The sequence below is a fragment of the Styela clava genome, chromosome 1 (genome assembly GCF_964204865.1).
Source record: "Styela clava chromosome 1, kaStyClav1.hap1.2, whole genome shotgun sequence".
Lineage (NCBI taxonomy): Eukaryota > Metazoa > Chordata > Ascidiacea > Stolidobranchia > Styelidae > Styela > Styela clava.
The window spans coordinates 7,652,640-7,678,716 of record NC_135250.1 but is presented as its reverse complement, the minus strand read 5'-3'; the positions used below and the strand labels follow the sequence as shown (position 1 = coordinate 7,678,716).

At 36.3% G+C, this 26,077-nt stretch overlaps 3 protein-coding genes across 3 annotated transcripts; 2 read left to right on the top strand and 1 right to left on the bottom strand.

Moving 5' to 3' along the window:
- Positions 1–397: 397 nt before the first annotated feature.
- Positions 398–11,176, top strand: LOC120338977 (aldehyde dehydrogenase 1A1-like). Its single transcript, XM_078117563.1, has 13 exons — positions 398–889; positions 1,021–1,125; positions 2,323–2,463; positions 2,536–2,615; positions 3,392–3,441; positions 4,667–4,857; positions 5,485–5,598; positions 6,217–6,366; positions 6,856–6,993; positions 7,359–7,523; positions 7,912–8,069; positions 10,113–10,227; positions 10,907–11,176. The coding sequence occupies exons 1-13, from the start codon at positions 839–841 to the stop codon at positions 10,937–10,939; spliced, it is 1,491 nt and encodes a 496-aa protein (XP_077973689.1). The 5' UTR covers positions 398–838; the 3' UTR covers positions 10,940–11,176.
- A 1,003-nt stretch (positions 11,177–12,179) lies between these two features.
- Positions 12,180–17,396, bottom strand: LOC120338945 (ammonium transporter Rh type B-A-like). Its single transcript, XM_039406972.2, has 10 exons — positions 17,253–17,396; positions 16,053–16,216; positions 15,379–15,571; positions 14,844–14,994; positions 14,465–14,609; positions 14,067–14,230; positions 13,857–13,994; positions 13,645–13,778; positions 13,014–13,197; positions 12,180–12,685 (listed from the first exon to the last, which is right to left on the bottom strand). The coding sequence occupies exons 1-10, from the start codon at positions 17,255–17,257 to the stop codon at positions 12,521–12,523; spliced, it is 1,443 nt and encodes a 480-aa protein (XP_039262906.2). The 5' UTR covers positions 17,258–17,396; the 3' UTR covers positions 12,180–12,520.
- A 5,198-nt stretch (positions 17,397–22,594) lies between these two features.
- LOC120338922 (uncharacterized) lies at positions 22,595–25,735 on the top strand. Its single transcript, XM_039406925.2, has 4 exons — positions 22,595–22,860; positions 23,230–23,492; positions 23,856–24,030; positions 24,526–25,735. The coding sequence occupies exons 1-4, from the start codon at positions 22,699–22,701 to the stop codon at positions 25,582–25,584; spliced, it is 1,659 nt and encodes a 552-aa protein (XP_039262859.2). The 5' UTR covers positions 22,595–22,698; the 3' UTR covers positions 25,585–25,735.
- The last annotated feature ends 342 nt before the right edge of the window (positions 25,736–26,077 follow it).

Below are 26,077 nucleotides of genomic sequence, written 5' to 3'. Positions count from 1 at the left end.
ACCTTCCATTACTGAATGTATTCGTTGAATAGCGTTACCAGTCCATTTTTTTATAGAGCGCCCTCGCTCGTTACTTCCCACCTAAAAGAAAACGAGACGGACATATTTTCGCCCGTTTTACGTGGTACAATGCATCTGCATTGAGAATTCGGCAACGAAGGGATCGTTCGGATTTCGGAGGGAGTGGTCGACGTGTGTCGAGATACCCTGATAGAACCTAGATACATCATAAAGATGTTACTATTACTGCCTGATGTATGTGTTGGCTGATCGGCATAATCTTGACTTTTGAGGCAAAATTATTAGAAGACTAGGTTAGGCAGTTCCGGATAGCGGCTAGCGCCTACCAAAGTGTATTTGTCAGAGTTTTACGATAATTCAGTGGTTGCGATGATTAAAGCCTTTCAGCTCTGACGGTAGACGACGCACATTCTCTCGTGATTTTGCACGCAATCAATACGTTGGTACTGGATATAATTAATACGTTGAAACTTTGCTCAATGATCTAAAAATGGATGCAGTGCCACATAAAATACTACCATAGCTCATTTTTCGTGCCATTGTTCCCCGCCACAAAAGCGGTTTTGTCGGTGGTAAGCGGCCAGAGTAAAAAACACTAAAGTGGTACGAGGTCAATAAAAGGTTGAGAGCCGCTGAGCTAGAGTAATGGATACAGTGGAGTGCAAAACAAACAATTGCCAAAGAAGTTTTCACGCTGCAGTGAACACGAAATAGCCGCTCACAATTCATCCGAGAGAAACCAGTACTTTCAAGTCAGCAGTCTCGTCTTTGCAGTGGTTAAAAAGATAGCTCCAAATTTTGACCGATCAGATTCAAGATGACAGATATCCCACCACCGATACCAAGTCCGAAGATCTTATATACAAAGGTAAAGTTTTTGTAAGTTTATATTTCGTTGTCAGGTGTAGGCCACTTTCTGGTGAGGACGATATTTAAATAGGCCAACAGTCCAAGTGATTTAGCGTTTTTTCAAGTCAGTTTAAATATATATTTTGTCAGATTTTCATCAACAACGAATGGCACGACTCCGTTAGTGGAAAAACTTTTCCTACAATAAATCCATGTACAGAAGGAAAAATTTGCGATGTCCAAGAGGGAGACAAGGTACAGACATTCTTTCATTATATATAGCGGTATAAAAAGTATACATGTAGGTATATATTATGGGCTCATGGTATTTTAAGGAAAATGAATGAGTAATAGCAAACAAGAGTTTTTTTGGCGCTCCATTAGTATGTGTACCAATATGGAGGTAACTAATTTTGTTCGCCTACTTTACATCAAGTTGTGTAAAGGGACGGAAGGCTATGGGTTGGGGGTATGTTCACTTGGCCAACACAAACAGTCCCCGAACGCGTAAGAAAACTAAAATAATGAAAATTGGAATGAAATTATGGCCTAACCCTAAACTGGTACAAATTCTACGAGAGTACCTTCTTTTGACCCAGAGGCGGCCGCAGCGAATTTGTTCAGCCTACAATCATTCAGGACTCATTCATTTGACAGCTGATTACCTAATGATCTACTCTCTTAAATTAAACATCGTTTCGAACAGCAGTTATTCAGTTCAAGCACAAATCACATCGTTTTGATGTTTGCATTCGTTAATAAGTTACGACTAAACTATGAATGTATTTATAAAGTTGTATACTTTGCGCAAATTTATGCCGAGTCATGTGGGATGTGCGTCTGTGTTTGTTTTTGACCCTTTCCGAACCCTATTTAGAAATTGAACGCAATTAAACAATATGTCGCAAGATTTTCCAGTCAATGTTGCTGATTTTTATGACTTGACCACAAGGCGATATTTTTCTTATTTGTTGTGGTTTGTATTGTTTTGGCACAAGCACAGTCACGTGCATGAAAATGTTTTATTCAATTGTGAAACTGGGATATATTGTATTAAAACTGGACAACCATGATGACGGTGGTATGACTGGGGGCTATTGCGCTTAAAAATAACCGCCGTGAAACATGTTTAGACAGTTTAATTCTGCGAAGTTTTAGTAAAATTATTGATAAATTAACACATGGATGCTTAAATACCACATGCATTCGGATTTTACGTTTGGTCGATGCTCTTTTTCTAGTCATATTTGGTTCATATTTAATCATGGCCCTGAAGCGCGTATCAATGTTATACCAACTCTTCCAACCACGCTTATTTTAGTAGCATTCTGGCTACTGTTTACTTGCCCACAGTAAAATACTATTGATCTTTCGTAATGCAACGAAAAAATGGAAATTCTTAATACCTAAATGGATTTCATTTCATTGAAAGGAAGTATCTTTCATTTTTAGGCTGATGTTGATAAGGCAGTGGCCGCAGCAAGAAAGGCGTTCAAGCTTGGTTCTGAATGGCGACGTATGGATGCTTCGAGGCGTGGATCCTTGCTTTATAAATTGGCAGATTTGATTGAAAGAGATCGTCAATACTTGGCGGTAATATATTTTAAATTATAAATTTTTTTAAATGTGACTATTTTTAATAAAGATAAATAAATATATTTTTAGAGTCTAGAAACGCTTGACAATGGAAAGCCCTATTCAGCGTCCTACAATGCCGACTTGCATTTGACCATTTGTTGCTACAGGTATGATTGAAACTGAAACACGTATGATGAATTAAGATGATAGTCATTGATTGCATTTATTACATCACAACCTCTGAAACTGGATGTACGTGATGAATGCCTTTTCAAAAGCACTGCAATCAGTTTTTTTCTTGCCACATTTGAACCTGTTTCAATTGGTATATTTTTTCACGTAACGATAATTAGAATTGCACTTTTTCAAGTGAAGCATGAACATGGACATCTCAAATACAAATTAAGTGATGATCGACCGAATCATATTAATATTATACAACACATATCAAAGCTTCATCAAAACTCGCATTGTCAGCGTTCCTCAACGAGAATTCGTTGACCAATATACCTGCGTTGATAAACGGTATTGTAATAAACACTTTGGACAGTATTGCTCAGATTTCAGAATGTGGGCGTCTCCCGGGTCAGCCAATCGCGGACTTCAGGAGCAAAAAATTGTATACTCTTGTAGTATGCGAACAAAGATCGGGGACTAGCCAAGTGACTCCCGTATTGGTGTTGAAATTATGGCTTCATCTTAACCTGGTACACATACTACGTTCCGGTGTCCGCCATCTGGGTTCACATACTACGGCGCAATAGCGTTGCGCTGGCAATTGATATAATTTTATAAACAATGCAAATTTGTCCATTCTTTCAACGTATCCGTCAAGTAGTCCATTGGTATGAAATCGATGTCACGTTACGAAAGAGTTGCTGTCGTACTTATTTCCATTGCTATTTTTTTCATTTCATAAATTATATTCTATATTGTTTTGCAGATATTACGCAGGATGGGCCGACAAAAATCATGGCAAAGTAATTCCTATGGGTAAGTTGTACAAACCAACCAATCAGTAGACATCCTAAGGTAAATAAAGCAACAACATGACGAAAATAGTTGAATAGTTATCCATTGCAGATATATTGTAAGTCAAACCAGACTTCTCGCGGTTTGAGTTGACAAAATGTTGACCCACAAACAAACAAGAGTAAACAACAAGTATTTGGGTAGTTACATTAAGCAACCACCTTTCCTAAGAATATTCCGCATACTTCTGTGGACACATAGCTTCGATTGTGAGGGGTGTTTGCTTATTGGGCATCTCCTTATCATCACAAACTGGCCTACGGAATGATGTAGTTCTGTGTAGTTTGCATACTTGCACACGTACACACGCGATATAGGAACGCGTTCATTGTAACAGTTGTTTGAAATCAGTTTGTACTCAACACCAATATAAATCTCGGGGTCTTCAAAAATTTTTCGAGTCAGGTTTTGTCGGAGTTTGAGCCTAAGGCGTTCATAGACACGATTTACTGCCTTAATTAAAAGCCTTATTTAGTCTTTTTAATTCATTAGAGTTAGACTAATGCGAAAATAAGGTGAAACAGAAACCAGGAAAATCTATTTTAAGACACGGCACTTCTAATAAATTGTTGACGAAAAAAGTGTCATTTTTATCGATTTGGATTGCAAGAAACCGGCATTTATTATCATAGGGCCCTACTTTTTGTTAACAAAAATGATATTACTTCTTTTGCCACGTTATTCACTCACTGAAACGTTATAATACAAACGTTATGCCTCGTCTAACTGTCGACCAATGTTTATTCGTATTATCGTATATATATATGAAAAATTCTGCGTGATAATAAGCTGCACTGTATAACGGTACAATACATCTACTATCAAAACGCCTAATATGAAGGTTAATTACTCGTAAATTCATTTAATTTCGAATCATTTCTTCATGTACTCTCAACTCAATATATTGTTGCAAACGTGAATTGGAATCATACATGCCATTGTGGGTTATAAAATATCTCAACTAGATAATATCTTGTGATCTCGTTAAAGGTTAGCGTTTGTAGCGTATTTATACATGCATAAAATCAGATTACACGCTGTCACCTTGCCGCATTCTATGCGCACTCATATTTATTATTGAAATTTTGGTAAAGTTTAATATCTTAACCACGTTATGCAGTCAGTGGCAACTAGTAAAACGTTTGACAATTACCAATGCCTGTTATGTACTGCTTTGCGTTGACAGATGGAGAATTCTTTGCTTATACTCGACACGAACCTGTAGGAGTATGTGGAGCTATTATACCCTGGAACTTTCCATTACTGATGCAGGCATGGAAGTTGGGCCCGGCACTGGCATGTGGAAATACGGTTGTGATGAAGCCGGCAGAACAGACGCCACTAACAGGACTGTATGTTGCTGCTTTAATGGCGGAGGTAACAAAATTAAAAGCAGCTGGCGACCTTACAAATTGTATCTCAGATATAATATACATGTTAACAATATAACTTTTAGCCAACTGCAATTATTTTCCCAATGACGATTTCAATTCATGGAATATACGTGATAACAAGATAACGTTTGGCCGACTGCAATTATTTTCCCAATGACGATTTCAATTCATGGAATATACCATATACGTGATAACAATATAACTTTTAGCCGACTGCGATTATTTTCTTAATGACGTTTTCAATTCATGAAATATACGTGATAACAATATAACTTTTAGCCGACTGCAATTATTTTCCTAATGACGTTTTCAATTCATGAAATATACATGATAACAATATAACTCTTAGCCGACTGCAATTATTTTCCTAATGACGTTTTCAATTCATGGAATATACATGATAACAATATAACTTTTATCCGACTGCAAGTATTTTCCTAATGACGATTTCAATTCATGGAATATACATGATAACAATATAACTTTTTGCGAATTGCAATCATCTGTGTTTAGTATCTTTCGCTATGCCAATTGCACATACCAGCCTGCAAATGAGTATACAGTTGGGGTTTGATTTTCTTATACTGATTCATGTTTTTGGTAATTGCAGGCTGGTTTTCCACCAGGAGTTGTGAACATGGTTCCGGGATACGGTCCTACAGCTGGAGCAGCTATTTCTGAACACATGGATGTTGATAAAGTAGCTTTCACTGGATCGACAGAGGTAAAGTAAATAAGTCTTTATTATCGCTTTGTCATACAGTCATTGGAAATCGCACCAAGTGCAAATGTACTAAAGTAATAATAAGAATGATTTAATGGCCATAGGTTCAATAGCTTATTGTTAGGTTTTTTTCAAATTTAATCCCGTAATATTGTTTGATCAATATTAAATTTCTTTGGACAAGCACATACTTCAAAATTTATTTTCCAAAAACGTACATTAATACGCAAAATCATACAATTACAATATTAAATGTAGGGAGACGTTTGAATTGCTTATAGGTTGAATTACGTGGAAGTTAGCTATTAACTTTACAGTTGAGTTTAAAAGATTGCAAATATTAATTGGCGCTCCCGAAGAATGTGTACCAAGATGGCGCACAACCTGAACCCCATCCTGGTACACATACTATGTTCAGGTTGTGCGCCATCTTGGTACAAGTTCCCATTAATGAATAGAGATTCTGATACAAAAGCAAACACCGCCGTGCTGAGAGCTATATGAGGGTTACCGGTATATATTAAACAGTGGTTGACACGAGGCCCCAAAACACTCGGAGTTAAGGGCTGTTACTGCATTTGGTTACTTTATAATGTTTATTCGTTTATTTATTTCCAGATCGGTCATATCATCATGCAAGCAGCGGGGAAATCAAACTTAAAACGAGTAACACTTGAACTTGGAGGAAAGAGTCCCGTGATAGTTTTTGCGGACACCGATCTTGATTACGCCGTCGAGAAATGCCATTTTGGACTCTTTTTCAATATGGTGGGCGATTCGATAAAATAGAACCAATAAATTTGCTAATTACTTTTACGGAAATAAGGAATTTATTTAACACTTGAACTTCTGTTTGTGTATGATTGTACCCAAAATTTCCAGTACCCAAGGATGCTTTGTACGAAAGTTGTGTTTTCTCTAGAATGTGTTACAAATAACCTGGGTGCTGTTTCTGTGGGGGTCACCGCATTAAGTTGTATGATTGTTTTTGCGCCTAAGTCGTTTTCGAATCTCACTATACTGAGTACTTCGTTCCTCAATTATCTATATGGCATGTATAGATTAAAGTATTGGTAGTTTTTCACGATCTCCCTAAATTCCAATAATCTTGTTTTACAGACTCATAAGATAGCGGTAGTTACCATTCACTGCATTTTTGCATGTATTTGACATTTTACTGAACCTTTCTATTCGTCTCGAGCGTATTTCTATCAATTCCCTTAACATTTGAATTGAATAATCGTAATTTTTGCCCAGGGCCAATGTTGTACTGCTGGGTCTAGAATATACGTTGAGGAATCGGTATACGACGAATTTGTGAAGAAAAGTGTCGAAAGAGCTAAGAAACGAACAGTTGGAAGCCCATGGGAATCGAGCATAGAGCAAGGACCGCAAGTGCGTATTTGTATTCACTTCTTCTATACCACATTTTAACCACAAAACCTAGCAGGCAACATCATAATTATGAAGTATCGATACCATATAGTACTATTGCCAAATTATAAACCAATAAAAGGTACTATGGAGTAAGCGTTGGGTTTTAGGTTCAAATTGCTTAGGAATGTATTTATAAGAATTCTATAAGTAAAATCCACATCTTTGTCCATGATGTAATAGATCCCATATATCGTTTTTCGAATCAGAAAAATTTATTATACGGAAGGACACTTCTTTAAATGTGTTTATGGCAGTATTACTGTTTGTTCATTATTAGACTCAAATGTTGCGATTCTTGCTAAATAATTTCACAATATTTTTAGGTCGACAAAGATCAGTTTGAAAAAATATTGGGTATGATTGATGAAGGCAAAAAATCAGGGGCTAAACTTATGTGTGGAGGGTCAAGATGGGGTGATAAAGGTTATTTTGTGGAACCAACCGTATTTGCGGATGTGGACCAAGATTCTGTCATCGCTAGAGAAGAGGTAAAAAACTTAATTCAACGCAAAGTGTCTCACATTTTTAGATAGCACTAACACTATATCCGCTATACACAAGGGAAACGAATCAAAGAAGCCGCTTTAAACATAATCAGTCAGAAAGCTGAATTTGCAAGCAAAAGACGTAAAATTAGTTTTATTTACGGCGTTTACCTGAAATTAAGACCTACCGTGAAAATAAGACCTGGCATGAATTTTAAAATTGATTCTGATATAAGCCCTCTCCTTAATAACCCCTAGTTGATTTCGCATGATTCTTTCTTTTAAATTAAAGCATCGAATCAATCAAAGAATCCAATCCCGTGGGTACAATATATATGGCATATATAAAAGTCAATTTATATGATACAATGAAAATTTGATGATATTTCAGATTTTCGGTCCTGTGCAGCAAATTATGAAATTCAAAACAATAGAGGAAGCAATTGAAAAGGCCAACGATACAAAGTATGGTCTTGCAGCCGCAATCATGACAAGCGATCTGGATAAAGCGATCACTCTTGCAAATAGTACAAGAGCAGGAACCGTTTGGTTAGTTTTTTTTTATGTTAACGATTTTCAAAGACGTCTTTTTTTTTATTTACGATTACTTCCTAAAACTTAAAATCACTTTAGATATAATGATTGAACTTTGGCTGGTTTATATCCCGTACTCCATTCGGGTCAATTTTTGGTACTCCCGAAGTATGTGAACTAAGATGGCGGACACCGGAACGTAGTATGTGTACCAGGTTAGGTTAAGTCATGATTTTATTCCAATTTTCCTTATTTTAGTTCTATTACGAGTCCGGGACTAGACAAGTGACTCCCGTAGTACTTGTACCCGAAATTATGGCCTAACCCTTACCTGGTACACATGCTACGTTCCGGTGTCCGCCATCTTGGTTCACATACTTCGAGAGTACCCAATTTTTGGTAAGGTTTATCATAGTTTAGTCTCCATGTCTATTGTTATATAAAGAAGTCGCTTTAAAAAGATGGAGTATTCTCTGATCAAAATGTAGCCTAGCACAATTTATACACAACTGGTGAGAATCTTGACATATGGGATTGAGCCGTGACATTCAATCTGCGAGACCAATTCTTAGTCAAGTCTAATGTGCACGGCTTGCGTTTTTCAAAATCCTTATAACAAATTTTACGCAGACCTTGGACCAGAGGTCACCAACGCGTTGCCCGCGGGCACCAAGTCGCCCGCGAAGACCATATGAGTCGCCCGCACGTCTGTTCCAAACTAAGCTTAATAACGGCTCTTATAAGTAAGCTAGATCAATTAAATTTTGTCCTGCTATTTTAGTATGATTCACACTTATATGGGTCTAGAAATGACACTATATTAATTATTGTAATCATCAACCTTATTTTTATCTGACCTCAGAAATGTGACGGGTCAATTAACACTTCCAATTATGACATCACACTGAGATCACTTTCCACGAACCCGCGCTTTTTCTTGTCGGTTAGCGGACCAGTAATCTTACAATTATTGATTCCAAAGAAAAATCCATCATTTTCACGATGAATGGTAGGTGGATATATTTATACCACCATAGAAACAGCCGGCGTGTGTCTCATTAGTGGGGCGATTTTAGCGACGGCAAAGCGGAGAGATATTTCACATCTTGTCACGTAATTTTCCGCGCTAACTACCACTGGTCAGCACAGTACGGATAGAAAAAGCTCGCGATTCAAATCATACAGCAATCCTATTTTACGAGACCATCGTTTGTTTCTACCTATTCTTTCGAATCAACATTTTTGACAAACTCAGAATAGGAGGAGATTTACATATTTATCCCGGGGGAGGAGATAGCCCATAGGACGGCTTAACCATATCACAAACCACGGCTTCTCGCCGGTTACCATTCGATGTCGGGTATGGGATTAGATAGTTATTTGTTTCCGGAAGCCTGGACTTGATGGCGAAGGAAGCCTTAACCGACCAGCGGTTACGTGAACCACTCTACGGCGGCGAGGAGTCCAGCAATTCTTTCGCACATAGCTATCCCCGCATGGGATTCTAACCTGCGAACCTAACCCTTAACACGATGGGCCATAGCGCCGCGACTCACTCCATTAGGAACAAACATGGAACACGCCTCACTGATGAAAATCTGCAAGACTCGCTCAGAGTTACAGTGTCAAGTTTACACGTCGGAGTAAAATACTATGCAACATTTGATAGTACAACTGTTAAGTCCATTTTATCTTAGACTTGTGCAGAGTGTTGAAAATCAATTTAAAAACACTCAGTTTTGAAATACAAGTGTTATTGATAGAAATTTATTTGCAACGTTATGATAATCGTTTGATTTCCTGAAGAATCCTAAAGTTTATTAGTGTCTATACTTCACTAAATACCAGTGATTATATCAATAATTAAAGCTTAATCGAAATCTTAATTAAAATCAAACCAACATCAATAGCCCACCAGTCCTCTGCAGAAAAGGCGATTAGGACCTCCGTCACCCGATTTCTAACTTACTACTAAAATATAGAATGTGAACCATTTTCAATTGCGTTTTCGGCCATGTCAAAAGTCGAAATGACTTGAATATTAATTTCCCTTTGCAGGGTTAATACATACAACACGTTTACTGCCTCAATGCCGTTTGGTGGATTCCAGATGTCAGGACAGGGACGGGAACTTGGAGAATATGGACTGCAAAACTATACAGAAGTGAAAACGGTAAAATATGCTCCACGTGTTTATGAATTTCATTCGTATTTTGGCTATGTCCAAAGACGTCAGACCGTGCACTGCTCATTATTAGTAAAGGAATGCGGCCCACAAGGAAAAATTGTGCCGCCCACGGAGAAGTGCCAATTTTGCATGATGTGGGGCCCGCGAAACGAGGTTTTAATTTAGTTTAATCTGGTACATGCGAGCAAGTTCAATTGTTTTTGCGTCGCGAAGACTACTATATCCGGGTCCAATTTATTATCTATGCCTATGACGTTACAATGTCCTAACAGCTAGCTTGTGCGACGCGAACAACGCATGTCCTACGATCAATAACCAAAATTTTTATGCATGCACTACTAGAAAGCCTATGTTGAATAAAGGTGCGCCCGCTTTCTCCCAGTTATTTGTATCTGGCCCTCCTGTAGTAGGGGTAGCACACCCCTGAACTAGAACATAACAGTATCAATAATATAGCATAATCTCATTGATGGCCAAAGTATTCCAATACTAATTGCCTCTATACTAGGAAAGAAGGAGGAAGAGTACCTCATTAAATATCCGAAATTTTCAGGATTCCATCATTTCTCTTTAAATTTGATTACGCATTTCGTGACAATACAGCGAACTCAATTACCAATTTGACGACTCAAAAGAGTTATGTAATATTTACTTGTTTTTTTAGGTGATGATCAAAATATCTCAGAAAAATTCCTAATTTCGGCAAGATGAGCATTATGTATCAAAGAGGCGTATTCATCTATGTCGAACGAGCTTACATTTGTTTATAAATGAAAAATTATCGGCCATTACAATTATGTATATACCAACAACTAATTTTGTTAAAATTGTGTAATAGTGTGTTTTTATTATTTGATTATATATGAAAACAGCACGGTGTTGCTGATTTATTATAGTGATAATCAACTGGTAATGTGAATTTCACTGCTGTTAATTGAGTATTGGTTTTGGTAACAATGGGCTATGAGACATTCTGACGCACGGGTATCCATCTCTGAATTAGGTGAAGGAAATAAGGTACTGATTGTTAGCTTATTGCCATATGCTCCATAGACAGGTTTTTAGCAGAATTATGCGCGATTCAAGATTAACCCGAGGCGAGTAACAAATCCACAATCGTGATTTCTTGCCAGGGCAGCGGAGAAATTTTATAATCGATTCCCGACTGCAAAACTTTTCCCCGAAATATCTGTAGAAGATTTTGACATATTTTAGCACCATGAGGAATCTGCAATCCTGACTCCAAGGCGTTCGGAACTCCGACTCCGGGAAGTTCGAAAATACGACTACGTGAAAACTTACCAAACTTTGACCCCTCAGCAACGAACGAACGAACAAAATAGCGTCCTAATTGAATTCCTCTAACCAACAGAAAAGCATAAATTGATATTTTGATGCAACGTCTGATAACGATACACATGATAAGACATATTCAACCAGCGACGTTCATAAATAAATTGAGATGCGCAGCTTACAGAGCCCATCCGTTAAAGCGAATACGAGGCCATATAACTTGACATATAACCCTAGAAACACACTATATATATTCAAAATCCGGCGATCCAGAAGCTGTGTGTACCAGTATGAAGGAAACTAATTTTGTTCGCCTATTTTACATCAAGTTGTGTAAAAGGGCTGAAACCTATGGGCAGGAGGTATATTCACTGGCTAACACAGACAGTCCCCGAACTTATAATAGAACAAAAATGAGGAAAATCGGAATAAAATTATGGCCTAACCCTAACCTGGAGTACCCAAAATCCAACATTTAGTGATGTACCAGTTGCTTCAGCGAATATGACAATATAAATTGCATTATACCCTTCCTATAATGTATTCTTACACATTTCAGTAAGAAAAACGATTAGTAAATTTATTAGTATATAAAAAATAATGATGATATAATAAAAGAAATGATATATATACAACATTTGAGGTCCTGTGATTTGCTATTTATTCCACATTTCCAAGCAAAAAATAGCCAAAATAACAAAACATCCAGCACGATAAATGTGGATGATAATTTTCTGTTTTATCATGCGCGTTATCTTATTTTCAAATAGAAAACAAATGATTTAATTTACCCCTCGGTGAAATATTGTTAGTGGTAACGCTATTTGACACTTGAATACAATATTCACGTTCACGGTTTCACGATCAACATGAGAGTTAGACTGCACGTCAAAGGGGACACAAATTAATCTGGAAAAAGAAACCGCACTAATGAATCTTCCAAATGTAAAATGTAATGTCAATATTAATATTCTATCGATAACTTTTATTCGGTACTTTGTTGCAATGCCGCATCTTCTTCTTCCAAGCCTGGCTTTTCTTCAAGGGAGGCAGAATCGGGATCGGAAGTTTTGACTTCTTCATCGTCGACTTTTTTGTACTCGTGTCCGTCAGATGGAGCCAAACTACTATCATCACCCCATTCAGGTACCTAAAAACCCATTTTTGACCCATTAACGGGATATTAAGTAAATAGTGGTTTTCTTCCTTCATTGTACGGTAATGTTTTTGTCGTTCTGAAGCCCTGTATGGCATTACTTAGTTTGAGATATTACTGAAACGCAATTGAGTAATTCAGAATGAATTTCGATTACGCTTGAATTTAAGTAAGTCCAACTAAACCTCAGTCTAAAAACCGTATTTGGGACCAGAGTGAGTGACTTGGCATTGAAAATATATAAAAAAAACTCATTTATTGAAATACTATTCTAAACGCGGTATCAAATAATACAACGACGCTCCACAAATAGGTCTTTTACCTGCCAGAATGAGCTATCATCGTACAACTCCGCTCTCAACAATTTGTCCCAGATTGGTAGTTTGAGGAAGAACCCAGTGATTGCTCCCCCCGCCATAGCAATTGCTATAGCAGTTACAACACCAGCTATCTGAAATCCGCCTTGAGTTCCGGGGCTTCGATTGTGCGGGAAGACGACGGGATAGCTGTTTCATAAGTATATATTAGTTTAAGTAAATTACAGATAAAGCCAAAAAAATATCATTAGTGGTTATTACGAGTAATGGTGATATTTCGGATAACCAGAAATGTGGGGCGAAAATAGAGGGAGTCACCGAAGTGTGTAATATATAACGAATTATGCATTTTGAGTACCAAGGTAAATATTTTTTGTAGAAAATGGCATGGTATTTGTTTGATCTAAAAATAATTGATCTAAAAATGTCATTCATGAATATACACCATGAACAAGTACAGGAGTGAATTATTGGGACTTACTGCATTTGGCTTAAGCAAGACATTTTTTCAACATAAAAGACAGATAAAAAATCATTTAATCAGGGTTAATTTGAATTTGCCAATTGTGTAATCACCATAAATCTGCATGATTATTTAGATAAATCATGTTAGATGATAAGTGTTAGAGACTGTACCTATCATTGTAAACTTCTACTGAAGCAACAGCACAGACAACGGAACTTATCATCGCTCCCAAAATTCCAGGAAGACCGTGCAGGTTGTGAACTCCGCATGTATCGTGAAGTTTAAATACTCTTTGTAGTGTGGGCTGAAGACAAAAGATAATTTATTCATTAAAAGTACATTGCTGATCAGCAAATTTTCCAATAGCCTAGTTCGACTTTACCTGAATATAACGAAAGCCAAGAACAGATAATATACCAGCTAGAGAACCGGTCATCAGAGCACCGAATGGATGGATAATCAGGTTAGCACTGGATCCTATGGCAACCCCGCCAGCGAGTGTTGCATTTTGAATGTGAACCTGTGGAAGCAATGACATTTATTCCAATCCTTACGGACACTTGGTTCATTAGGCGATCACTTTAAAGCTTACCATGTCTAACTTGTTTTTCTTGTTTGTAACTGATGAAACAGCAAAGGTAACTACAGTACACGCTGCAAGGCTTAGTGTTGTATTGATAACAGCTCTATGCCTTTCGTTACCAAGTGCTGGAGCAGAATTGAAGCTTGGCCAGTATAGCCATAAGAATAGAGTACCTGAAATGTTATTGGGGAATATTATTATTAAGTTAGATTCTCAGTGATGAAGTTATAATAATAATAAAGTAATCATACAGTAGCGATTTACCGAGAATATGAATTTAAGTTAGCTTTGGATATCCTACTCGAGTCACGACGCCGAAGAGTGCTATAAATCATACCAACTTCTAATTCCACTGATTGGAAACTAGTGATTCCAAAGATATAGTGACATCAAAGCAAGATTTTTACCAATCATTGAAAACATATCTGAGTGATATTCTGATCCCTCCTTGGGATTCGTAGTGTGATGAGTCTTGTACAAAACTCTTGAAACAGACAGTCCGAAGTAAGCACCGAAGGCGTGAATGAACATTGAACCTCCGATGTCCAAAGCCTGTAGTAATAATAAATTCATTATCGTTTGCAAGACAATAAAATGTCTTACTGGCCGCACATAAAGCAAAGGAGTTGAGCAAAATCAATTGTTAAAATTGAAAATTCTGGCAACATACTTTGTAGGCTAAAAATGTCATTTTGTTACTGTAGCATTGCTTTAGAGTTGCAAGCAACGCTGGCATTTGTTTTCGTCTTTCTGATTAATATTATTTGCAAACAAAAAAGTCATTACCCCTAACACATGTACTCCGACCCAGAATGAAAGGTTATAGAAGACAACTTCAAATGTCGCCATGATAAGCAGTTGTATCGGACTGACTTTTCCCAAAACAGCACCGAATGAAATAAGAACTGTGGCCACAGCAAAATCAGCATCCAAGAGTCTAGATGGAAATATGAAGAATAAGTCTGCTTAAATTAAATGATGATATGTCACAAATATATACATTTTCACGTGGGCAATAGACGTTATAAAAGCGCGATGACCCGATTGTCATCTCCGTGGCTTTACCATTCCGGTATTATTAGTCAAAGATGTCGGCGATAGAATTCGTTAGAAATTTGATTGGAATTACTTTACCAACACATTTCTTTAAGGGACCAAAGCTTGGATGCTCAAAACTCTAAATAAAGAAATAGTGAATAAACTCAAATTTAAGGTTGCCAGATCTAACACTGTTGATTTATGTTCATAATTCAAAATGATCGTCAAACGCGAACTAAGAATGAATCTATTTCTAGCAATTTTGGATACAGGATTAACTCACGTGAGAATGTTGACATGGATTTTGGTAGAAGGACTTCCGATTAGACCGAACCACCCGTTTACTAGTGTTGCCCATTCGATAACGTAACATGTCAACAAGAAATTGAAGCCAATTGATCCAAATCCATGTTTCTTGAGAAAAGTCATCAAAAAGCCAAAACCGATCAACATCATAACATGAACATCTTGAAACACTAAATTGTGAAATTGATTCATTATTGCAAACGAAAAGTAACTTAGAAATACTTTGATATATCTATATTGTTATAACAATTTTGTGACATTCATGTTTCCAAGAATTTTAATCCAAATCCAGTTCGTTTTGAACTTGTTGATTATATTTTGAGGCGTATCAAACCCGAAATTGATTCCCGTTAGACACAGAATACAACTTCTCCATTGCTGGAAATTGTGATGGACTACGGAAGTTATCTAAAGCTTGACAACAAGATGCTTAAACTTAGTACATTTGTCGTACGCTTCAATGCTTGCGGATTAGTACGGATTAAATTGTTGATCCTCCGTGAGAAGTTGAACTGATTTAAAAGATTTTGCTTGTTTAGTGACAACGTAATTGGTTTGTACACTGTTAAATGGTTTCGATTGTCATATTTTGTTCACGGCATTATTTTATCTCAACTATATTTTTGACCAAGCATAGTATACGAAACCTACTAGGATAATAATCTGCTAATTCATGTCCACCATGGCCATCTGTTTTTGTCACGTTTCCATTTCGGGCTGCAGCACCTGTATCGTAATCAACGAAAAGTCCGAAAAACACCATAAATGAAGCTTGCAGCACCAGAAGAAACCCCGTTGTTTTCCCACGCGTGTTCCTGAATAAAAAATTGAACTGACTTATAGTAATTTTCAACAACATATTACATTCGCTTGTAGTTTAAAAAAGAAATAAACATTGATTGCCACATATTGTCGGATTAAACAGGAACTTTAGAGAGGGGCGCTGTGGGCCTGATTTCCCACATTTGTTATCTATCAAACCTTATCGAAACGTTTTAAAAATTCAAAATCGAAAAACACGGAAATCTCCGTGCAAATTTTTGGCTCAGTTTTTCTTGTGTGTATATATGCATGCCGATAATCGCTCGAGCAATCATCAAATACTATTACAAGTTAGTTTTCTGTTTCGCCTTAATCCAAATCTGTTGCTACGATTCACGTGACTTAGAAGCAGGTATTTTTATCTTTCCAAATATTTTTAGCTCAGCAGAAAATATTTCTACGACGTCAGGCTTAGATTAATTCTGTTCTCTCGGTTTCGTATATAGTGTTATAAGATTGGCGGAACTTGAAGAATACTTTATCACATAATAATCCACCATGTTTAATTTAATGGTACTAAGCGATTCTGTCAAAATGCCCACAAAACCTAATTAAACTCGATTTGCAACATAAATATAATTCATAATCTGTTATTATTAAAAAAAAAATCATTTTATATTACAATTCGAGTTCAAAATATAGATCAATGCATTACATAATGTAACAGTCGTGAATATCAATATTTAATTCTTTATTCTTCCATTGGTATTTTAGTAACACTGTTGGGCAGCTAAACCACTATTTGAATTTATAACCTGTTTTCTCGGGCTTCGCTGCTCATATAATCCACTCAAATAATAAAAAATGGATAGCAATATCTGCAGACGTTTTGCCCTGATTTCTAACAATTGAAAATATATATTATAAACTACTCTTTTTGTCATTCAATAAAAAATAATTGAGGTTACTATTTAAATAATTTTAATAATTAGGATGCGTGGTATTTGCTTTTCAACTATGAGGTTAGTTTTTACGACTAGTGTACGGACGTATTTCTTTCTTTTATAATTTCATGCAAATAATACTTACGACATATTTTCTTGAGTTCAATTTCTGCTTCCGTGGTCTTGTGAATTTCTGGAACAAATATTTCAATTCCTACAATAATACTACAGACTAGAATATATGGCTAAACTCAGAAAAGTCTGTTGAATGTATAAAAAATGTTTCGCAGTGATTAGACGGTATTAAAATTTGAATTTGCATCAAGATTTTACTTATTTCAAGGGCTACTATTTATACACGCATGGTTGAACAAGAACAATCTATCCGCTCTAATAAATAGTATATAAGCTTCGTTAATAAACTTGTTTTTGTAGTATATGAAACATATTGCAAAGTACATACATGCACGAAAATTGACACCTCCGCTGCTTCACTCTACTATGACTGATGGTCGTTCGACCGCACCCTCTACTAGGTTATGCGTGAGCAACAAAGGAATGCGAACGTCGTTAATTTGCTGCAACGCACATTTTTGTTGATGTAATGGTCATTTGTTATCGCTCTAGTAATCATGGTGTGGCCCATAACTGCATTTTTTCGTGGTACTAATTTGCTTTAACAAATTTTTTCGTCTCTTCTTAATTTCCGGTTCCAGGCTAAATGCAAGACATGATAACAACTTTGTGGTCACGTTCTATAGTCTTACAGTTGCGTTTAACTCTTTGAACTCTGAATCCCCAGAACGATGCTACTCTCTCACCCTGACTTCCCACGGCGTCGCATCGATTTGACGCGTTAAAAAATTGTAATATCCCTAATTTTAAATCAAAATAACTTCTAAACCATTAGATATCAGATGGTCTGTAATATATCATATAAAAGCTTATCTAGTCTTTTATTTTTAACTGGCATTATTTTTCACGAGATGTTTTGATGAGATGTGTAAGCCTATTTGTAGCCCCATCTACTATTTTTTTGTATTTTGGTAATATTTAATACATTTCTTAGAAATGTATCAACAATATAAGTACAATTTTGAAAAGTATACAAAATTACCTTTCGGAGAATATACGTATGACTTTCTTAACATACGCATAACTCATTTTATTGCAGAATTTGTACTATCGATTCAAATGGTTTGGGAACAAAATTTATCAACTATTTGACGCCAAGTTTGCGTAAGGACGCAAAGGGCGACGACGACATTGTCGTGATAACGTTCATGCGACGTATCGTGCGTAACTCTTTGCGTGAGGTATATTGCGCAATTGCACATCTGGTCGTTCACAGCTTGAGTGCAGATTGTGGCTTCATTGCATTAGTATCATATCCTCGGCCGCAGATAAAACACTTTCAGACGAATTTTGATCGAACATAGTAAAATTGCTAGAATATAAAGGCCATTTTATATACGTTTACTATTTGGATATGGGACGAAAATGAATGGCCAAAACGAAATATTTGATCCTCATGAATTTATGAGGTTCCGCCGGAAACATCAAGGCTAATTATTCACCGTTGGATATCATGAAGATTGAATAAAAAAAAACTGATAACGGGTACACGGAAGACATGGTGGCACCAGTAGCTCACCTGGCCAGTGTTTTACATTTTGCAGCCTCATTAGATTTTCGAAATTACTGCATATACGCTACATTCCTGATATCGCTATATTTACAATGGATTTTAAACGAAAGCTTTGTCCAGATGAAATATTGGATAGTATTCATCTATCGGAAGAAGAAAATATGGCACAATAAAACTCAGCAATGGCGCTAAACAATGCATCCATCGATATGTTCCATCATTCCGTTTTTAGAAATCCGTAATTTTGCTATTCGTATTTTTCATATCTTTATGCAATTAAAACGGCAATAACACTGCGTATTGTGTGTTTTAGTCGAACCGATGTAATGCGTAAATTTCCCCGTGTATCGTTTACAAGTCGTAAGTCGCTTCACGAGTACGAACTTAAGTAAATGACGTTACGAGCATGCGAGGAAAAGTGTTTCTCGTATGAAACGTAAACGTGCTACGTGCCAACGTAATTGCTTAACGTCGCTGCGTAACGGCGTAAATGTGTTAGGTCGTTATTTACGTCACCTCGATCTTGCGACAAACAAAATCACGAATGAAAATGCTTCTAAAATTTGAATGGTGCAACATAAGTTCAATCTAATGGTATCACTGGAAAGCTATCTTCAAATTCTACAAATTTTGTCGATAATGTACTAGGTTTAATCGAAAACAAATTTAAGTTTTGTCAATTAGATTTGAGCAATTTTCAGAAGTTTTTTATGCTTTTTAATTTTGCCAATTTTCATAAGATGATCACAATATTTTATCTCAATTTCAAAATTATACTTAGTCCTGTAGATTATCTTTCACACGATGTAAAACTTGTCTAAATATAATAAATGGTTCGCGAGATATGAGGTTTCAAAGTTGCATACCTCTTACGGGATGCGAAAGCCGCTAAACCGGCTTTCAGCGTCAGAAGACTTTCTCGGGAAAGCCGGTTTAGCGGCTTTCAGGGTTCAAAGAGTTAAGCCAAAACTGTCATATGTACTAACCTAAAAAATGAATTTGTACGGTGGTTTCTGCAAACAATTTCTGGTGTTGATTTCCACTTATAATCGGACACTGAATATTTTATATAGATACGGTACCATTAAAACAGAACACAAGAAGTCTTTATTTCACGACCTGTCCTGCTTTGCTTTATCGTCGTTCGTTCTCAGCCCGTTTGTAAAAAAAAAACTGATTGATGCATGACCATAAGATTAGCTGTGATTTTGATAAAACTGCTGGGGAGTTGGGATCCATGGCAAAATGTATGTATTATATTAATAGTAAATGACAACTGATGCTCTTGCAATAAAAAAAAACATTACAACGCATGGTACAATTAAAAAAACAGCACAAATTAATATGCTCGCCTTCGTGTTATTTTTCAAGAAAAAAAAAAATCTTTCTATCTTCACAACCCTACACATACCGGTACAATGAAATGAATAATATTAATAAATGTTCCCAGCAATAATCCAAACCCATTCTCAAAACTCTCCACTGTTATCGTGTACTTTCATTCATTGTACCTGAAACAAATCCTCTACAACGATTCATACGATTCGAATATTATCGTATACTAAAATCAAACAGCGAGAAGTTGAGAATGAAGCCCGCGGGGAAAATATCGTGTTATGATAATTATCACAAAGTTTATATTTAACATCGGAGATATTTGTGACTGATTACGAGAATGCTCAATTCAGTTGTGGACTTCTTGTTTCAAGATCGGACATTTGTATTTAGTTATATGTCTCCTTATGTCAAAGGGCATATTTGCGTTTTTTTTTTGACAAAGTTGCGTCGTTTTAAGGAAATATTGCGCGGTGTCAAGTTCAATTTTTTTACACTTGAAAGAAGCAACTGACGCGACAACAAACACCAATTGCACTAACTTCTGATGAAACATATTATATATTGGATTATGCCCATGTGACGAACGATGGGTAGTTGTATGTCCTTAAAAATAAGGCATGTAAATATAGACGTTTGACTCACATTAAAAACAACATATTTTAGTATCACATCTTAATCTAATAGATATTTCCTCTATTTAAACGTTTCCAAAAGTTTGTTTATTCGCCCTATAGTTCTATAAAATTTCAACAGTTTCCTGAAATTTCATTTCAACAATAAATCAATTAAAATTTGGCATTATGAATGCTTACGGTTTCCTATTAGAACTATACAAAGTGCGGTAAAACATTTTCCTAATTTTGCTGAAAAATCACACCAGTTACTGATATATTTGGGCAAAATGCAATACTCGTTTTCTATGGTAATTCGCTGGGACGAATTTTATGAACGCGACAATTAACAATTAAATCAAATAGAATTAGTCAAATTCTATTACGTCTAGTCAAGAATGAGCTGAGTACGCCAGTGTTAACACGTGCAAGCCTACTTTCATTACTGTGTTGAAACCAAGTCCAGACAATTTCAAATTCAAGGTTCACACTAAAAAGTCACAGCGCCAATGAAGTCATTCCCAATTCATTAAGAATAATTCCTATATTATGATTATTTGGCTTTTTAGATTTTGCAACACAAGTTCATTCAATTCACGAACCAATTTATTGCATGTATTTGATGTAAATTGAAAACAAATCAAACATGATGTGCCTCCATTTTTTTTATATATGGTTTGTCATCTCTTCTCTTGTAAGGGTTTTATACATGGAAGAAGCGGTTTGCCATGTTCCACTAATTGTTATCATCACACATGACAGTGCTCCCCAACGTTGGTTGCCTCATTCAGACCACACGTATGTATAGAAACTAAAAAACAAACAAAATGTAGCCTATGCACTAAAATACAAAAATAATAGAGGTTTCACTGAGTAGGTAGAACGTCAAAATCCAGCTAGCGAAATGCCAGGCATTGTCAGCGTTGTGTTGGGAGTTTTATAGCGAAGAACACATTTTCAAAGAAACCTAGCGTGTCCTACACTCGCGCCAAAATAGTTGGGCGGCACAGGTAACAAAACATCGGGGCAAAAATAGCAAGTATGAAGCAGTGACAAACAAATTTGATATGTATATACAGTGTCACAATAGCATCAAATCTCAAAAACATCATTGCAAAAGGATTTAAGAAAATCTCGTAATGCTGATTTGCTCAACAAAAAATGCTAAGTCAATGATTTAGCGAACGATGTATGTACCTTTTTATTCTGGGCTCGTTTTTCCATGCTTAAAGAACAACTGATTTTAAGTTATCTGCAGTCTTTGGTTTAAGGGACTGTTTAGTGCAGGGGTTCTCAACCTGGGGTTCGCGAACCCCCAGGGGTTCACGAGAAGATTTCCAGGGGTACTTGGATGGCAGTCGAGTTTTTGTGTGGTGATCTTTTTTAATATCCTTTATTATTACCATAGGAAAATGCATGCCCATTGAAACTAGATGCCAATTGAAACGTAGATTTTCCCTGATGTTGCGTTGTTGTGATTGTGGCGCAACAATGTGAAATTCAAGGTTCTGCATGCAAACTGTGAAATCTCTAAAGACAGCGTGCTGCGAGCATTGGAGAAGTGATTATGCTTATTGAAACTTGCGACATATTTTATAAATTCATTAGTTAGGCAGACGACAAGGGCAATACTATCAACAAGACGATTTAATTTAGTTACATAAGGTCAAGCAACAAAATGTTAGTCAATATATCACAACTTTGTTCGGTGTCTGATTTCCGGGGGTTCGCATTGATTGTTTCGTGACTCGGGGTGTACTTGACAGAAAAAAGGTTGAGAACCCTTGGTTTAGTGCATTAAAATTACAATATATCTGAAAACTATCTATCCCCTTAGTGGAAAGAGATCATACATACGTTAAACGCCTGAGGCCCTCACTTTGCGCTAAGCATTGCATGGTAAGCAGCAACAGTTCTAATTTGCCCATGCAACAGAAACTATGTATTATTTAATTCTGAGAGCTAGTGCACTAGCTTAGAGATGTGGAAATGATATGAGTATGGTGGTTGAATTATTGTTGTCTTTGGTGACAATTTTCACTTCAGTGAAAGGGTCCTGTATCAAGGGATGTGTGTGCAATGAACAACCTCTAACGGTGTTCTGTAATGAAGGCGATATGGAAACCATTCCAATGAATGTACCTGCTTATGCGCAGGTAAGAGTAGAGCATCATAACAATTGTTTACATTACGTAGCTGTCTTCGTACAGCCAGTTTTATACGCTACGATAAGTGTTGACAACGTATATAACTAATATATATAAATATATAAGCCTTGGGGCGAAAATTCGAGTGAGATTACCACTATACATTTCGTTTAATATTGTTTTGTTATATGTTAACAGAATACATTTTTGCAATCAGATTATACCTTCAATTTACCCTCCCAGCATCACAAAAAAACTATACATCTTCAATACTATGTCTCTAACTTCTTCCATGTTTGTGAAGTTCACTTGTTACGTAGTTTAAAATAATCAGACAAATCATAGTTTTCCGTAACAACTGAAACTGTTCCTCTTCAGGAAGTCAGCTTTGCGGGAAACAAGATCAAGACCATCAATTCCAGAATTTTTTACAAAGGTCTCCGCATCACAAAGTTGGACCTGTCTTCCAACGCTTTGACTGACATTGCAGATGACGCATTTCCCAACGTCAGACATACATTGAATACATTAAATTTGCGAGGAAACCAGCTTACAGATGTTCCAAAAAGATCGCTGTCTTATTTACCGTTGCTACATAACTTTTTTCTAGCTAACAACAATATAGAAAGACTTTTACCCAGGTAAACTCTTATTGAGATATTACATCCAAATCTACTTTATTTGTAAACGATCTCCGCCCAATCTCATGCATGTATTAGCAGCGATTTAAACGGAGACAGCTGTTTGCAACAAGACTGCGCAGTCGGATTCTCAAGTAGGAGTCTAGCGTTGTCATGCGAACAGCAATCGGAATCATACTTGCCGGGTCTGGAGTCAAAATCTTGAGATGTCGGTAAACGAAGTGAAAATGTCCAGAAACCGAGCAAATATATACGTTTTCGTATAGTCAGGCTAGTCTGGAGTCGGAGTCAAACATTTTGAATCCATTCTTTTACTTATATTCTTGCTTAATTTGACTCGTTTTATTTACTATATATACATAGAACGTTTGAAAGTATGGTCAACTTGAGACATCTGGATCTAAGTGGAAATTGGTTGGAACAATTATCTCAGAACGCATTTGTTGGTTTACATCAACTCAGTCATCTCAATTTATCTGGCAACAACATTGCTGCGCTTTCAGCATCATCATTACGAAATCTAAATTCCGTCATTGTTGTAAGTTTGCTTCAAATATTTCTAGCGCTTCAATTAGTGAAATCTAAAAAACACAAAGTTTTCCTTTCTATGATAAAAGCTAGATGTAAAAGTGATTTTGTTCATTACTTAGTATAGGTAGTTTTATTGACAAGTTTAGCGCATCTGAAATTTTGATACAAATATTCTGTCTAAGCGCCCGTTATACCAAGGATTGGCTATTAATCATAATGGGAGTAAATATTATTACATTAGCGTCTGCTTGGTTAGAGTAAGAAAATATTTTCAGAATCCATAATGGGTTAATTTATGATAGCAATAGGAACGATATTTTGCCAGTAAATAAGGGTTTGTAAATTGAAAATCAAGTGAATCAGTATGAACGTGGACAATAATGATTTATTTTGATCAAAATAACTTGTATTGGATATATTTAAACATAATTCCTCCAAGAATTACAATTTATACGATATTTGTTTTGCTGCTAATATGAAGAATAAAAAATTGTTTTTGCAGTTGGATCTTTCAGATAACAACATCGCAAAAATACACCAAAATGCACTGACACATACTTCGTTCTTGGAGATTTTAAATATTTCCAGAAATAAACTCGAAGAAATCCAAATAGGACATTCGGGTGAAACGGGACGCTTGTTAATTTTGGATTTATCAACGAACAAATTTTCGAGCATTCCTACAGGTAGTTTATCAGGAATGAAGCAACTCGACGAATTATATTTACAAAAGAACAAAATTATGAATATTGAAAAAGGTGCATTTGAAAGCATGACCAAACTGAAGACACTCACCCTTTCAGAAAATGTTCTTGCAGGCATACCTGAATCAGCTGCTTGGAAAGGTTTGAAATCTTTGCAGAGAATTTCGTTGGCTGGTAATTTAATACATTCGTTGAATGACGATTTATTTGGAACAAAACACAAACCTGATAATTCTGAAATGCAAGCGATAACAAATATCGACCTGAGCAAAAACAATATTTCGGAAATAGGTTCCGACGTTTTTAGTGCAATGGTAGTACTTCAAACTCTCAATTTGGAGAGAAATTATATTACAAGGATTCCAGGAGACGCCTTTTCTTTCAACCCCATATTAGAAGAGCTGTATCTTGGTTCAAACCATTTGCAGATGCCAAACTTCTCTTGGTTCGCATCTGCAATTCATCCTTCTTCACAAAAATTAACCAATTTTTCATCTTTTCTGCAAAATAATCCCTGGACGTGCAACTGTAAACTATATCAGGAAAGTACTGACTTTTTCAACTTTGAAAACGCTAAAGAAAAGAAATTGCCATCACTAGATGGTGTGATATGTTTTGAACCGACGTGGCTCAGAGGCCGGTCTTTTTCTTGGTACATTACGTCGAACAAAGACCATTGTGACCGAACATTATTAATTATGTTAAGGACACTTTTGCCATTGCTTACATTTCTCGTGATAATATTTTTATTCATCATAAAAATGCCACAATTTAAATTGTTTAGAACCTTGCCTTCGGAGCAAGTTCGGCCGAAAAGAATTCGGTTAGATTCTTACAAAAGAGATAAAATTCTCTAACGAACATTCAGCTTGTACATTGCTATAGAATTCTTCTCATATCGTTAATGTATAATGACTCATTTATCGTTAAACAATCCCCTGTGTAAAAACCAACTGATATAGGGCGGCATATATCTGTAAGGATCGAATAAAGATAAAGAGCAGTAAATTGAAAATTGTGTTGCCTGCAAGGACCCGCTCAAAGTATTATTATGGAGTTGCTTGTCATTAAAACTAAACTATAAATAAATCTATGGTTTATTTTCTATCAATCAATATTTTATTCACATATATACTTTATATAATCTTTGTTAGGAATCTGTGCCTTAACGCGGTACATATACACACAACTGTGCCCGGAGTAACGAGTTGTTAAATTGCAGACTACTCCGACTTGCAACTGACAGGAGCCAAATGGACGTTTTTGTTTTTTTTGCCGTCCAGTAAACAAAGTCACGTGACCCGTGCAAGTGCTCTATAAGTAAATCCGACAAACTGCACCGATGTAACC